At 40.3% G+C, this 17,269-nt stretch overlaps 1 protein-coding gene across 1 annotated transcript in view; it reads right to left on the bottom strand.

The window, feature by feature from the left end:
- Positions 1-17,269, bottom strand: part of Bruce (BIR repeat containing ubiquitin-conjugating enzyme) — a 1,406,664-nt gene that overhangs the window by 144,779 nt on the left and 1,244,616 nt on the right. The window contains exon 59 of the mRNA XM_068225988.1: positions 15,070-15,268. Coding sequence (XP_068082089.1) covers positions 15,070-15,268 — 199 coding nt within the window. The remainder of the gene's footprint in view (positions 1-15,069; positions 15,269-17,269) is intronic.

Genomic DNA, 17,269 nt, shown 5'->3' with positions numbered 1-17,269 from the left:
ACAGAAACCCTAGACGAACCGATTGGATATCTTTTAGGGAGGACGTGAGGAGGGAACTGGAGGGAGGACCCTCAAACATAATTAAAAACAATGAGGAGCTGGAGCTCAGTGTGAGTTTTCTCACACGGACACTGGTTACCTCTTATGAATTAAACTGCCCTATTGTTAAGGCAAAAAGAGTAACAGGAAGCTTCAAGTGGAATAGTTATCTTGAACACCTGAGGAGAAATACACGAAGGCTCTGGAATAAATACAGGGAACTTCAGGATCAAGAAAGCCTAGATTCTTACAAAGAATCACAAAGAAGGTACAAGTCAGAAGTCAAAAAGGCTTCTAGGAAATCTTGGAGACAATTTTGTGACTCCATTGAAAGTCAACATGAAGCGGCAAGGCTTCATAAAATTTTAACCTTGGATAGAAGGGCAAGGCTGGGCTCACTGGAGACTCCTTCTGGTGGATAAACATCCACAGAGGGGGAGACCCTGAGCTTACTGCTTGATGCCCACTTTCCAGGTTCGGTAATCACGAATAGTGAGGTAGAATCGAGTGGATCCTTCAGACCCGATAAAAGTGGCTGGAGGGAAGCCGCAGAGATTGTTACCCCAAGAAGGGTTAAGTGGGCATTAGAATCCTTTGCCCCTTACAAAAGCCCAGGTGTGGATGGGATCTTCCCGGCGCTTCTTCAGGAGGCGGGGGGGGGGGGGGGGGGTCCTTATACCATACCTGGTCAGAATCTTTAGAGCCTGTCTCACTATGGGGTACGTGTACTCCTTGTGGCGTCAGGCGAAGGTGGTATTTATACCTAAACCCGGAAGGTCTTCATATACTAGACCTAAGGATTATAGACCCATTAGTCTAACGTCTTTTCTACTTAAGACCTTGGAAAGACTGGTGGATAGACATATCAGGGAGAAAGTATTAAGAGACTTTCCCCTGCATTCTCATCAACATGCATATCAACCAGGGAAGTCGGTTGAGACGGCACTACACCAGCTGGTTTCTAGGCTGGAGAGTGCCTTGGATCAGCAACAACTTGCTATGGTTGTATTCCTAGATATAGAAGGGGCCTTTAACTATACATCTTTGGGCTCCATAGAACGTAGTCTAGAGAGAAGAGGAGTGAGCAGTGTGCTCATAAAATGGATTATGGCCTCACTGCAGGGCCGTCAAGTTCTGTTTACTCTCAACGCTGTAATGTTGAGAGCTAATATAGACAGGGGGTGTCCACAGGGAGGAGTATTATCACCAACATTATGGTGTCTGGTAGTGGACGAACTACTTACCAGGTTAAATGTTGGAGGAATATATGCCCAAGGCTATGCAGACGACATAAGCCTGATGGCGGTAGGAAATTTCCCCAGTACGGTTTCCGAACTCGTACAGAGCTCTCTACGTAGGGTGGAAAGATGGTGTCACGAGACTGACTTGTCGGTTAATCCCGATAAGACGGAGCTCGTGGTATTTACCAGGAGGAGGAGGAGGAGGCTAGACGGACTGTCAGAGCCTTTCCTATTCGGAAAATAATTAGTTAAGACAACCTTGGTTAAGTACCTAGGGGTAATCCTTGAGGCAAGACTGAGTTGGAAGAAACATATAGATCATAAGGTGGATAAGGCTCGCAAGATTATGTGAGCCTGTCGCAGGGCCGTCGGGAAGACTTGGGGCCTAAGACCTAGGGTGGTCCAGTGGCTCTATATCTCCATTGTACGGCCCACGATCACCTATGCATCGATAGTCTGGTGGCCAGGCTCAGAGAGTAAAACTGTGAGCACCAAGTTAAACAGTGTCCAAAGACTTGCGTGTCTAGGAATAACAGGGGCACTGGATACTACACCATTATGTGCAATGGAGGCCATCCTAGGTTTTCCCCCCTTACATTTATATGTTAAGGTAATAGCGGGAATGAGTGCCTATCGCCTTTGGTCACTCGGAGGAAGGTCCTTCAAAAACCCGAATAGAGGTCATGCCTCTATTCTTACAAGGCTTCACCAGACTTGCCCTATGACAATGATGATCGGGGATCTGATGAAGCCTAGCTTTAATTTGAATTATAAATTTACAGTGGTGATACCCATAAGGGAGGAGTGGGCCGCGGACGCTGGGGCCCGTCTTAAGTCTGGGGGCTGTACATGGTACACAGATGGCTCGCGGACGGAGGCGGGCACAGGCGCCGGGGTCTGGGGGCCTAAGACAAGGCTCTCCCTTCCTATGGGTAGATATGCTACTGTTTTCCAGGCTGAAGTATACGCAATACTAGCCTGTGCTGTAAATATATGGAATATGCCTGGACACAGAAGACACATCACTATATGTAGTGATAGCCAGGCAGCGTTAAAAGCACTATGTGCAGTTAAAACAACATCAAAACTGGTATGGGAATGCCAAAGGATGTTAGATCAGCTGTGTGAGCTTAGCACAGTTTCCCTATTATGGGTTCCTGGGCACACAGGAATCAGTGGAAATGAAGAAGCTGACAAACTAGCGAAACAGGGCTCAATGGGTTCCTTCACAGGACCAGAGCCCTTCCTGGGAGTGTCACTCCGAAGTGTGAGACTGGCAAAATCCCAATGGATAAACCAGTCTCACCTAGATATTTGGAAGAGGTTAACCATAGCAAGACAGGCACGTGAACTTATCAAAGGGCCTAGTCAAAGCTATAAAAAAGTCCTAATGAATTTGAATAGGACCAGAATGAGAATGGTAGTTGGACTGTTAACAGGCCACAATACCTTACGGAGACACCTACACATCATGAAAATCACCCAGGATCCGATGTGTAGAAGATGCGGTAAGGAGGAGGAGACCTCCGCGCATGTGTTATGTCATGTGATATAGATGTTGATTCCCATAGGGAATCTGAAATATTTGTCCTGAATGAGCAAATTTATAATACCAATATAAATGGTCCGTTATTGGACATTATAAATTTTCCAGCTAGCTCATTCTTGGTTGCCAGCGTTTCGCCCTCGTGTGCTAGGGTGGGCTCATCAGTTGGTACCTAGCACACCTACCAATACGCTGGCTAGTGCATACCATGGAGGCCACTGCGTAGGCTAACTGGAGCCACCGGCAGTGCCAATGCACTAAGAGACTTTGTCTCATCACTAAAAATTGATGCCTGCTTGGCCATCAGATGATATAGATGTTGATTCCCATAGGGAATCTGAAATATTTGTCCTGAATGAGCAAATTTATAATACCAATATAAATGGTCCGTTATTGGACATTATAAATTTTCCAGCTAGCTCATTCTTGGTTGCCAGCGTTTCGCCCTCGTGTGCTAGGGTGGGCTCATCAGTTGGTACCTAGCACACCTACCAATACGCTGGCTAGTGCATACCATGGAGGCCACTGCGTAGGCTAACTGGAGCCACCGGCAGTGCCAATGCACTAAGAGACTTTGTCTCATCACTAAAAATTGATGCCTGCTTGGCCATCAGATGATATAGATGTTGATTCCCATAGGGAATCTGAAATATTTGTCCTGAATGAGCAAATTTATAATACCAATATAAATGGTCCGTTATTGGACATTATAAATTTTCCAGCTAGCTCATTCTTGGTTGCCAGCGTTTCGCCCTCGTGTGCTAGGGTGGGCTTATCAGTTGGTACCTAGCACACCTACCAATACGCTGGCTAGTGCATACCGTGGAGGCCACTGCGTAGGCTAACTGGAGCCACCGGCAGTGCCAATGCACTAAGAGACTTTGTCTCATCACTAAAAATTGATGCCTGCTTGGCCATCAGATGATATAGATGTTGATTCCCATAGGGAATCTGAAATATTGCCAAGCAGGCATCTATTTTTAGTGATGAGACAAAGTCTCTTAGTGCATTGGCACTGCCGGTGGCTCCAGTTAGCCTACGCAGTGGCCTCCACGGTATGCACTAGCCAGCGTATTGGTAGGTGTGCTAGGTACCAACTGATGAGCCCACCCTAGCACACGAGGGCGAAACGCTGGCAACCAAGAATGAGCTAGCTGGAAAATTTATAATGTCCAATAACGGACCATTTATATTGGTATTATAAATTTGCTCATTCAGGACAAATATTTCAGATTCCCTATGGGAATCAACATCTATATCATCTGATGGCCAAGCAGGCATCAATTTTTAGTGATGAGACAAAGTCTCTTAGTGCATTGGCACTGCCGGTGGCTCCAGTTAGCCTACGCAGTGGCCTCCACGGTATGCACTAGCCAGCGTATTGGTAGGTGTGCTAGGTACCAACTGATGAGCCCACCCTAGCACACGAGGGCGAAACGCTGGCAAGCAAGAATGAGCTAGCTGGAAAATTTATAATGTCCAATAACGGACCATTTATATTGGTATTATAAATTTGCTCATTCAGGACAAATATTTCAGATTCCCTATGGGAATCAACATCTATATCATCTGATGGCCAAGCAGGCATCAATTTTTAGTGATGAGACAAAGTCTCTTAGTGCATTGGCACTGCCGGTGGCTCCAGTTAGCCTACGCAGTGGCCTCCACGGTATGCACTAGCCAGCGTATTGGTAGGTGTGCTAGGTACCAACTGATGAGCCCACCCTAGCACACGAGGGCGAAACGCTGGCAACCAAGAATGAGCTAGCTGGAAAATTTATAATGTCCAATAACGGACCATTTATATTGGTGTGTTATGTCATTGCGAGGCTTTTGCAAGCACTAGACATCGATACCTGGGCTCACACTTTGTGAGCCTGGAGGACATCAGGAATGCCAAAATCCGGACACTGGTATCCTTTATAGGAGCACTAGGGCTGGACTAGGCAAACCCGTTCAAGGGGCACAAAGGGTCTTCATAGACCTACGTGTGGAGCTCTGCGGAAAACAGGGCTCACCCATTTCCTATCTATCTATCTATCTATCTATCTATCTATCTATCTATCTATCTATCTATGGTATTTCTGGCATAAAAACTCACTAACACCACTGTTTACTTCAAAGGGGTAAATGAGAGGATTATTATCGCCACGTACACAAAAACAGTCATGCTGTTTTGCGCATTTTGGTTCTGGTGGCCTGGCGCAAAAGTTATGCTCATTATCACTCTCCAAGTCACTAGCAATATTTACATTCTCTGACACGCTTACACTCTTTGCACTCAATTCTCCCTCATAGAAATTTTCTGACACATTTACACTATTCACATTTAACTCTTCCTAATACAAATTAAACCGGGCGAGTTGGCCGTGCGCGTAGAGGCGCGCGGCTGTGAGCTTGCATCCGGGAGATAGTAGGTTCGAATCCCACTATCGGCAGCCTTGAAGATGGTTTTCCGTGGTTTCCCATTTTCACACCAGGCAAATGCTGGGGCTGTACCTTAATTAAGGCCACGGCCACTTCCTTCCAACTCCTAGGCCTTTCCTATCCCATCATCGCCATAAGACCCATCTGTGTCGGTGCGACGTAAAGCACCTAGCAAAAAAAAAAAAAAAAAAAAAAAAAAAAATACAAATTAATGTCTCCTAATTCCTGAAGATCTTCACTTGCACTATCCTCTAAATCATTAATCTAAAGCACTATCAATTTTACAATAATTCCAAATCATCCTATTCATGTCCTGTGAAAGTCAAACAAGGGGAAACTTCGAGATATCATCGCCTGAACCTTCTAGTATATGAAAACCTTAACACAAGAGATATCTGTTAAAGAAGATATGTGAGAATCGGCAATGCACAAGCAAACATTGTCATCCGAGTTGTAGTCCATGTGAGAGCAAGCAGGCGTGCCTCATCCGAGTTCACTGGGTTAAGATGGGTATATTTACGAGACTTACTGGTTTGTTAATGAAATATATTTCATTCTAGCTAAAATTTACAAAAGATTGTTACATATTGGTCAAGAACTCTTTTGAGAGCTCGCGTAATAAATATGCATGGTTAATGACTTTCAGTTAGAATGGGCGTTGGCATCAGACCCCCCTACAATACATTTTCACATCTTCCCCTACTAGGCCTAGTTTCTAATACCCTCTTTTTTTTGGCGGGTTAGCATTCTTGTATTTCTACACTACTTCTTCAATTATTTTTTTCTAGCAGTTTAACATCGCACTAACATATCGAAGGTCTTCGGCAATGCAAGGAAGGGAGAGGGCCAGAATTAGAAAGGTAGCAGCCATAGCCTTAATTAGGGTAAAGTCCCAGCATTTGCGACATGTGAAAATGGGAAACAATGCAAAACCATCTTCAGGGCTGCGAACGGTGGGATTCAAATCCAACATTTCCCAAGAAGCAAGCTCAAAACTACGTAACCTTAACTGTACGACCAACTCGCTCATTATTTCTCAGTTTCTTCATAGGTAATTTATTTTAAGTTTCTGGTACAGTGGAACTTGGATAATTCATACTTCTATAATTCAAAATCATTGTTAATTCAAATATTTTACACTGTCCCTAGCATTTTATGTGTAAACAATGTAAAAAATTATGGGTAATTCAAATTTTACTTTGGTTAATTAACATATTTTTACCTCAACGATACACCACAGTATTGTATTTCACAACTCGTGTTTTCTCAACAATAGGCTAGACTGTGTTGGAATGGGCTGAAGGCGGGAAAGTTCAGTCTCCTTACCCTTCCGGGTCGCGTGTGAGTTCAGTGTCCTTTCCTCCTATGCATTTCACTCCTCCCGAACACTCCTTCACCATTGTTTTGAACTGACTGTTGCATCACAGAGTCAAGCGGTCGAGTATGCTTAGTGATTATGGTGCTGTTACGAGGGACTGCATTTTTTGAGCATTTCTGCTTGATCTTTTGTTGAGTGTGGATCGTGTGACAATGTCCTCATCAAAACCTAAGACGTAAAATCATTAATTTTAGCCTAAAATGTAGCAGTGATTAGGGAAGTGGAAAAGGGTCTAAAGAAGAAATCTGAAATTGCTAAGGAGTTCAGAATCCCACTTAACACGCTATCAACTTCTTTGAAAAAATAAAGACAAAATTTTGAGCAGTGGAACTGTCGGTTGGAAAGGACAAGAAAACTGGACAACCTAGATCTAGACAACTGCGTTCTGAAACGGTTCAAGCAAGCAAAAGACAAGAAAATTCAAATCAGTGACACTATTTTACGAGGAAAGGCTGAATAGTTTGCCTTTGAAATGGGGAAACATGATTTCAAAGCCAGCACAAGATAGCTGGATGGTTTCAAGGAATGGAACAAAATTTCTTTTAAATCTGTCTGTAGTGAGAGCACGGCTGTTGACCAGCGTGAAACTGAACAATGGAAGAGAAATCTGCAAGAGGTGATTGAGGACATGAAGCCTAAAAACATTTTCATTGTTGATGTGACAGGTCTTTTCTTTAAGTGCACGTCAAACAAAACCCTAGCATTTAAAGACGAAAAATGCCATGGACGAAAGCTAAGTAAAAAGGAGTTACACTCTTGGTTGGAGCAAACACGGATGTGTCGGAAAAACTGCCTTTGTTGATGATAGGGAAATCCGCTAATCCTTGACGTTTCAAAAATGTAAAAACAAAACCAGACGAGTATGCATCCAGCGGAAGAGCTTGGTTGACAAACAATATTTTCGTGAAGTGGCTGTTAAAATTAGATGAAAAATGTCGCAAAGAAAAAAGGAAGTTTACTCTCTTTATTGGCAAATGCACTGCTCACAACAAGATTCCGCCTTCGGAAAATTATTTATTTCCCGCCTAATATGACATCTGTTGTTCGGCCTGATGAGCAACAAAGACGCACAAATAATGCTGTCAATTGTGTACACTGTTTTACTTACAAGTTATTTACACACATTCTACACACAGGCACTAATAAACTTCAATCTTGAAACAAAACACTTCCATGAAGAAGTAGAAGAAGAAGGCTGCCACAATAGCATGTCAATGTACTACCAATTCACATACTTGATTAATGACTTGTATTCACAACTCTTGTTAAACAACAACTGTACTCCACCTTCTGCCTCTTTATATACGTTGCCTGGCCAGGCTTCTAGAAGAATATGACAAAACATGTTTTCTCGTAATTTCAAGAGTCTCCAATAGCCTATTTACAATGTAAGGAATTTTCTACACAATCCCACTGCGTTGTTCCGGACTTATTACAGTGTGCTGCATAATGTTGCATTGGATTATACATCATAATATATAATAATATAATATAATATAATATAATATAATATAATATAATATAATATAATATAATATAATATAATATAATATAATATTATTATATACAGGTAATAATAAATGATATTTCTATTAATTACGTGTCCTTACATTAAATAAACTCATATTAATATACATACAGCAGATATTTCATGACATATCTACACAAATAATATGACCACGATTTTTACCAAATAAAGTTCGTACAGAACTACGTAAATATTAAAAATAATAATACTAATAGACTTAAACAACTTCATAGCCATACCTCACAAGTCATAATAATAATAATAATAATAATAATAATAATAATAATAATAATAATGATAATTCGAACTCAATATCTGCATTATTTACCCATGAATCAAAGCATATTGTTTCCAAGTTACACTAGTCTATTATACTTGCATCAAGCCCATGGATCAGGGTATAATAAAAAATCCAAAACACTTCTACAGGCGATTGCCGGTCGAGAATGTTCTCACAGAGGACTGTAACGCTTTTAAAATGAAACTTGATATTCTGCGTGTAAGCAAGCATGAGAGTCAGATGACAGCCGAAACATCATATTTCGAGAAAAGTGGCTTCTTGATATAAGACAATGACAGTGCCGACAAGACTGAGGATGAAGCCATGCCTTCAGCTGATGGTTGGGAGGAAATCGTGTCTGTTCCTATCTCCTATGAAGAATTCGTCAATGTTGATGAAGATGTCGCTGTGTTTGGCGAGCTCACCGACATGGACATAACCATCAAGGTAATCAGCAACTCCCACCAAGCTGCAGACGCGTCTAGGGATAAGGAAGTTGATTCTTTAGAGCTCCAGGAACGACTGATCCCAAGTGCGGCTGAGACATCCAATTACGTCCATCAACCCAGGTTATTTTTTGAAAATCAGAACAATGTAAGTGATTCTATTTTTCAGTCACTAAATCACTTAGATTCATACATCACGAGCAAGAGAAATCAAGAAAGCAAGCTATGATCTCTGACTGTTTTTAACAAAGAGCAAATGTGATTTCTAAAGGTGTGTTTAGACAGTGCCTTTTTTGTGCAACGCTGCATGCTGTATCGCAAGCTGCAAGAGCCGCAAGAACCATGCCTCTTGCCTCTTCGTGTTCACATGGACAGAAACAAGGCGCATGCAGTATTCAAGAATGGCTTCTAAATAGCTTAAATGTGCTAGTGCTGCTTACAGTGACTCTATATGTACAGTGTGGCCAACGACTGCGTCATTCTGATTGGCTCCGCCATGTTTTAGCCAAATGTCCCGTCAGCTGATTTAAACGTATCTATTCAGCACAGGGTAAGAGCGCTCATTATGCAATTTCAGCAAAGTACAGGCTACCTGTTTTAACCTTAATACACCGAAAATGTGTTCTTATTAAACACGGAAGATTTAGTGTTATTATTAGTTAAGAAATCTGCCTTTGCTGGCGGGACCTAGTGTTTACAGTGCACTAAGTCTTCTGGTATAGGCTAGAGCAATTTTGTTACTTTCATTCATCTGTCTCTGTCTTATCCTTGGCTTAGACAATGTGAAAGTGACCGAGGTATGAGCAATGCTAGTAATGCCATTCTTTATGCAGCCAGTCCCTGTCATGAATGGTGTGAAAACGTTGCTCATAGGGTCGGTTGGTGCATGTATTTCAGTGGGCTTGGCAGACTGATATGTAATAGCAACTTCTGGCTCAGTGAGGAAAGCAACGGGAAACTACCTCACTCATTTCCCTAGTACGCTTCTTCAGTGATGCCTAGGCCATCTATGACAGCTGATGGCGGAGCTGTTGAGGATCCAACCAGCCTCAGGGCTGATGACTGAACATACATACATACAGTTAAGAAATGTGTGTGAATTTACGTCTGAGGTCTGAGTTTTGAAGAAAACTAAGCCAGGCTGTTGTGCTTATGGTTGCAGAAACAGATCAGGAAAGGTCTTTAAAATGAAATTAATCAATTACTTGTTTTCAGCACGTTATAAGACGCTCCCAACACCGAGTAGAGTTGTTTCATGCATTATAATGGTAACAATAACAACAAAATGGGTTAGTAATTTTATAGAGGCCAAGACAGTAAATGTCAGATTTCTCCATTAATCTTCGCCGTATCGAAAACCTGTACATAAGGAAAGTTGTTTAGAATATAATTTCCGACATTTTACGTTTTGTGCGATTTTACCATGTAAGGAAAATAACAGAGATTTTCATGATTATATGGGTATTATTTTTCACAAATTTTCAAGTATCCCCGAAAATATCTGTTTTGTCTGAAACCTGTACTTAACAAAACTTACAGGAAAGGTCACTTCCGATCATTCACTGTAAGTCTCATTCATTTTCACTGTATGAGTTATGATTGATTGATATATTCTCAAATTCAAACTTTTATGGCTATTTATTATTAAAGGACATGGTTATAAGTACCGCCTAGCATCCAGTTGAGTTTTCCCATACATCATAATGATAACAATAATAGTCCGACTCCGTGGCTGAATGGTCAGCGTACTGCCCTTCGGTTCAGAGTGTCCCGGGTTTGATTCCCCGGCCGGGTGGGGTATTTTAATAGCTCGGGCTTGGGGACTGGGAGTGTGCGTTTGTCCCAACACTCTCCTCTTCATACTAAGACAACATACCACACTACAAATCACCACAGAAACACGCAATAGTGATTACATCCCTCTATATACGATTTGCGTCAGGAATGGCATCCGGCCATTAAGCAGGACCAAATCCATATGTGTCATGCAGTTCCCAACCAAAACCCCACAGTTGTAGGAAGAACAGTAGAAAAAGAAGGTATTGATAACAGTGATAACAATGCATTAGCAAAACCGATAGTAGCAAATAGAATGTTTAAAATACAGCGGATATCTACCTGTACTAACCGAACCGGCGCACATCATGGAAATCGAACAGCGGGTGATCGATAATTGAGTCGTGAATACAAGTACTCCGGAACCATAACAACTGCTTGTTTTCACCGAGCAACAAGTAGTATTTTCTCAAACGATAGGCCTGTTGTATAGTGATACTAATATTTAATTCCTCGTTGCGGGGATCGAACCGTAGCCATCATTAAAGGACAACTATACACAAACCGGGGACCATGGCAGTTGCTTGTTTTCGCCACTAAAGAGTAGCAGGTTTCCGCTATTATTTCTATTAGTACCACGAGTAAAATGGTACAGTATATTATGTTAACATAAATATGGAGCTAGGTAATACAATTTTGTCTATCCATCGGTTAACTAGCCATATTATTTTCTATCTTCTGCGTGTGTTCGGATTATATACATACCGATAAGTCATATATAAAAGGTACATTTCTATGTATAATTTTATGATACTGCGTTATATATCCTGATATGTAAAACTATGTAACCTGATAAATATGGTAATGTTATAATTTTCTTAAATTTAAATGACCAGGCGAGTTGGCCGTGCTTTAGGGTTGCGCAGATGTGAGCTTGCATCCGGGAGATAGTGGGTTCGAACCCCATTGTCGGCAGCCCTGAAGATGGTTTTCCACGGTTTCCCATTTTCACACCAGGCAAGTGCTGGGGCTGTACCTTAATTAAGGCCACGGCCGCTTCCTTACCATTCCTAGGCCTTTCCTGTCTCATCGTCGCCATAAGACCTATCTGTGTCGGTGCAATGTAAAGCAAACAGAAAAAAAATTAAATGTAGGCTAACTTTACAGTCATCACATACATTATTCAAGTCAATGACTATACTATTTTACGCCACATGTATTATAATATAAATATATTACGATAGGCCTAGCTACCAATGCAGAATTTCTAACCTCTTCAATAATTGTGACTTGTAAGCCTATACCACGTATAACTCTAAATGTTGAAGTCTTACGACAGGTAGTCAGGCTCTGAATATAACAAATACTGATAGGCCTATATACATACAGCATAAGCAAAATATATAACATCTTAAAACATTGACCTAGTCTATTCTTTATTGAAACAATAATAATATCACCCTCCTTCATCTATCAGCTGATTGAGTACTTGGCTAAAACATGGCAGCTGGACTGGCCTTGGCCACAATGTACATATAGAGTCACTGTAGTGCTGCTGCTCTGGTAATTATTGATAATAAACACAAACATAATCGAAAGCGATGGGTGTTAGATTACCTTGCGATCAGAGAAGGGCATTAAATATTCTTCAATATGTCAGTATTGATAACTTTTTTATTTTTGTTATTTTACTCGGATGTCTCCACATGACTTCAAGATACTCTTGCACTTGATTGGGCCATTCATAAAAAAGGAAATCACTAATATGAGAGAAGTTATTTCATTGTGCAATTGTGCACGCAGTTGGCTGTGACTTCACTTTTTGTAGCTACTGGTGACTCCTATCACACAGTATTTACAAGTTTTCATTACCTATTTACAGAGTTCAAACTTTGAAAATAAACCATGAAATCAAATGTTTGAAAGATTTACATTGCTCCTTCTTCGGTCGTCAGCATAATCACTGATGAATCAGATGAACTCTCGTTTAAATTTATTGTAACAGGATCAATAGTAGGGACGTCTTCCATGAGCTCATCTTTCTCCCAATAATGTTTCTCAATTTTATTGTTGTGTCCAATGCATTTTTTTCCATAGCTCCGGAGTAACAGACCTCAAGGCTTCTTGGCATGGATCCCGCATTACCTCCATTGACCTCCTTCTCTCTTTACAAAGGAACTCTTTACTCTTCGCATGGATAGACATATTCATTTTAGCTACTTCATGTTTTACATCTGCCCATATCAAGTCTATGGGGTTAAGCTCACAATGAGCGGCAGCCAGACGAGTTCAACATCAGGATGAACATGCTTGATGATCTACTCGACTTTCTTTTTGGGTGTCCGGAAGTGCGGCTTGAGGTGAACAATAAGCTCCAGTTTATACATTTTTGCCTTTACTCTTTGTCAGACTCCGTAGCTGAATGGTGAGTATGTTGGTTTTTGGATACAATGGTCCCGGGTTTGATTACTGGCCAGGTCATTGAAATTTATCTTATCTCGGAGCTAGGCGATAGGGTTTATTCGAAGTGTACCCTCACTTCAAGGCATCAATACTAATGGCAGGATGCGTTCAATTTTTGAAACATCTTGTATTTAAAGTTTCGGCTGGTGGGGGGGCATATGACACTCTTCGCCATCTAGCATGTTATTCCCTTATTCCACTTGCTCACCCCACAATACAACACATTAATTGTGAAGTACCTCTACATGACTCAAAGCTGACAAAGTTCAGTTGGCGCTTTAAACAGGCCAACCGGGCAACATCGCTTGGCCGATACACTGCTTTCTTCCCTCAAAACCGCTCAATTAAATATAAATTAATATAAAAACAACGGTATGCAGGCAGAAATCAGTTTTAATTTTAGCCTGACATTCTCATGAGCTTTACAACAAGCCAAATTTTTTACTGCTATGATCACACGGTAATAAGAATTTTTTTTTCTTCAAAATTCATAACAAGTTCAACAAAATGTCAGATGAAACAGAAACTTAGTGTACACATCAAAAATAAATTACTTTAAGACGCTTTAAGGTTTGGTAATGATTAGACCAATACTTTTAAAGTAATGAACTTTCAAAGTGAGCGTTCCGTTGAAAATGGAAAAAATACCAGAATACCAGTATGTTCTTTGTTCAACCAGTATTAAAATTTTAACTGGGCACTATAAAAATTTCTACTCCACATAATTAAATGTAGAATAAAATGAGGTAAATTTGGGTGCAGCTTGTTTCTATGTAGGGACAAAGGATAAACTTTTTATTATCGTATTAATGCGGGTGTCTAGTCCGGCCCCGCTGTGTAAGGGGCAACGCGTCCACCTGTCACCCGGCAGCCCTGGGTTCGATTCCCGGCCGGGTCAGGGGTTTTTAATTGTAATAGTTAATATCCCTGGCCTGGAGACTGGGTGTTTGTGATGTCCTTAATCTTCCTTTCCTCACACATAACATTCCACACTACCGCTATTCCAATTACACGCAGGTTCATACAATATGGTGCCAGTAGGGACCATTAAAAAAAAAAAAAGGGGGTGTCTATACTTTCTTCCATGACAGTACATGAGTAACGCACGGAGTTCTCCACTCTGCTTGGGGAGCGTTTGCAATTACTTGCACCTAGTTGTGCACACAAGACTGACCCATGCAACGCTGCATGCTGCAATTTGCCTCGCCTTGCCTCATGCCGCAAGCTGCATGAAAAAACGCACTGTCCGAACGTGCCTTAACGGTGTTAAAACTAACACGTAAGGTATTTTCAGTACCTACCTAATGTCTAAAGACTAGGCTACATAATGTACTGTATCTGTAAACATATAAAGTAGATTCTAAAATATGTATGTATATGCCAATAATGTCTAAGATGAATTTTCTTTTGTAAAATCTAATGTTGCAGTTATTTTTGTAACCTTTCAGTTTAATTTGAATTTGTAGATAATTCAAAATTTTTAATGGTCCCTTCAAGTTCAAATTATCCCAAGTTTCACTGTATAATGTAGATCTGCCATACTTCACATGAGGGCTCCTTCCTTACTTAAAAATTCATGGTATTTGAAAAATTGGTCAATTGTATGGATTTATTATTTCTGATTATCAACTTGTACAAGCATTGCGCTGATCACACAAGTAATTCATATAAGAGATCAGACACTTCCTGGTTTGAATCTATTACGTAATGGGACATTTAACCCATTTTAAAACATTCCTAGCAATGTTTTGTTAATTATGATCACAGGATTCAAAAGCATATATCATTGAACACTCGATAGTTCCCTTATATCATTGCACAGTACAAAAATATACTAAGAAAATAAGAAAACTAAAGAAAGAACCTTATTAATAAAAGAACATTATAACAATAACCTGTTATATACATTAATATATTAATAAAAAATTTATATATGGATCCTTACTTTACTCGTGCTGCGTAAATATTTACGCAATCCTTCATTCTCTTGAGAAGCTGTAGCAAAGAACTGTCATCAGCCTGTCCATGACCACGCATTCTCTGCTCAGGTAGAAGCAATGGAACCAGCTGAGGTGTAACTGCCATTGCTCGTACTAACTCGAGTACAGCAAGGTACAATGGAATATGCCGAGACATATCGAGTACTGAAATCAAAAGAATTTATTTTAGTATAAAATTTTAAAATAAAGGTAATTCATTGTGTTTGGAACATTACAACATACATACACCTTCATTATAGACTGTTATGCCTTACAGGATTCAGTCTGCATGCCTCTGTGAATTCACCAAATGCCTCACAATCCTCTATTTCTAACTAGCTCTGTGGCCTTGTTTAGTTCCAGGCCTGTTATCTCTAAATCAATATAAACTGAGTCTAACCATCATTGTCTCGTCGCCCTCTAATTCTCTCAACCTGCATGACCAAGCCCATTATTCTCCTAGGTAACCTATCCTCCTCCATTCATCTCACATGGTCCCACCACCAAAGCCAGTTTATGTGTACCACTTCATCCACCGACTTCATTCCTAACAGCCTTTACCTGCTCATTCCTAGTACCCTCCTGACATTGTTCTTGCCTGATAGTACCAGCGATTGTTCTCGCCACATTCATGTCTGTTATCTCTAGCTTATGAATAAGATATCTTGAGTCCACTCAGCTTTCACTCCCATACAGTCAATTTGGTTCGAAATTATACTGATGTAACATTAGTTTCATATGAATGGATAAAAACCATAATGGTATAAGTAGCAGTTTGATCATTCAGAGGAAAAGGCATTTAAACATCTTAACATCCATATAAAGCATGCTATTTGTAGTTATACCACCCATTATTAGAGCGCAGAATATTACCGCTATCACTTGTATCTCTTTGCTGGTGAAAGGATACATACTCCTGGAGTTACATCCTGCACTTAACTCATTTTTTAAGAAAATGTCACTTATACCGTTATGGTTTTCATCCATTCATATGAGAGTCAACTTCTTCCTTACAGAATACCATCAACCCTATCTATTAGCTCACTGCATAAGCTTTGCTGCACCTTTACCCAGTCTCACTTGCTATACTACCATCCTGGGAGAATACACATCCTAAATACTTGAAATGATCTGCCTACTTCAGTTTTGTATTCCCAACCTGATACTCTATTTTCTTAGGTTTCTAAACTACTGACATCATTTCATTCTTGGAAAAGCTAATTTTCATACTTATCATACTCATTGTGCCCATTTTCAAGTTTAGATGGCAGGCTTTCAACACAGTCTGCCATTAAAACCACCACATAGTATGAAATTTATTTGAATATCATCTGTAATTCTACAAATAAGTAACTTAGAACCATTCTGTAGCTACACAAGCTTCTACTCATTATGTATTTCTGGTATAAATCAACAAGGGTGTGTATGTTAATACAGGATTCCTTGAAAACATTTTAGTTTTTATTACACTATGTACAGTATATACGAAAGTATACAGCCATCTCTGAAACAGGAGAAAACATGGAACTAACTATAGGGAAACGTTTAGAGGTGATTGTTGGCAAGAAGAGGAACAACTAACCCTTTATGAATTTATGTCCATAAGTGAACAGTAAACTCATGATACTGACCACTATCCCTATCTCAGATAATGTTCGAAGTAATTACCCTCAATACCAATGCACACTTTGCGACATCAAAGGATAGAAAGGTGACCCCTGTTAAAAATCACAGGTTAATCTCTAACAGTATTACAATTGTTGTGCTCCAACATTAGCATGTATAAAATTGGCTCCTAAGTATACACTACACTATTAACAGCCATAAGAAATAATGATCAAGAAGATATAAATCTGAAGACAGTGATACCCAAGCATGCTACAGTCCTCTTCGATCGATTCATACTCCCATGAATTTGTGGTCCAAATAAAAGCATACAGGATTACTGTGCAAGGCAGAAGCTTTTTTTTATGCACGAGGCGCATGATATTAAACAGTAAGCAACACCTCCTGGAGGACTATGGCTGACATATTCCTCAGAAACTGATTATACCATTTCAGTAGGTTACTATAGAAGCACATCCCCAAAACTCCACGCTAACTCGATGCAGTCCTGTCATGGGGATTCTCCTCCATGAAAATGAAGGTATTCTGAAGATTGATGAT

The sequence above is a fragment of the Anabrus simplex genome, chromosome 2 (genome assembly GCF_040414725.1).
Source record: "Anabrus simplex isolate iqAnaSimp1 chromosome 2, ASM4041472v1, whole genome shotgun sequence".
NCBI classification, from domain to species: Eukaryota; Metazoa; Arthropoda; class Insecta; order Orthoptera; family Tettigoniidae; genus Anabrus; species Anabrus simplex.
The sequence above is the reverse complement of the archived record's forward strand: the minus strand, read 5'-3'. Positions and strand labels throughout refer to the sequence as shown.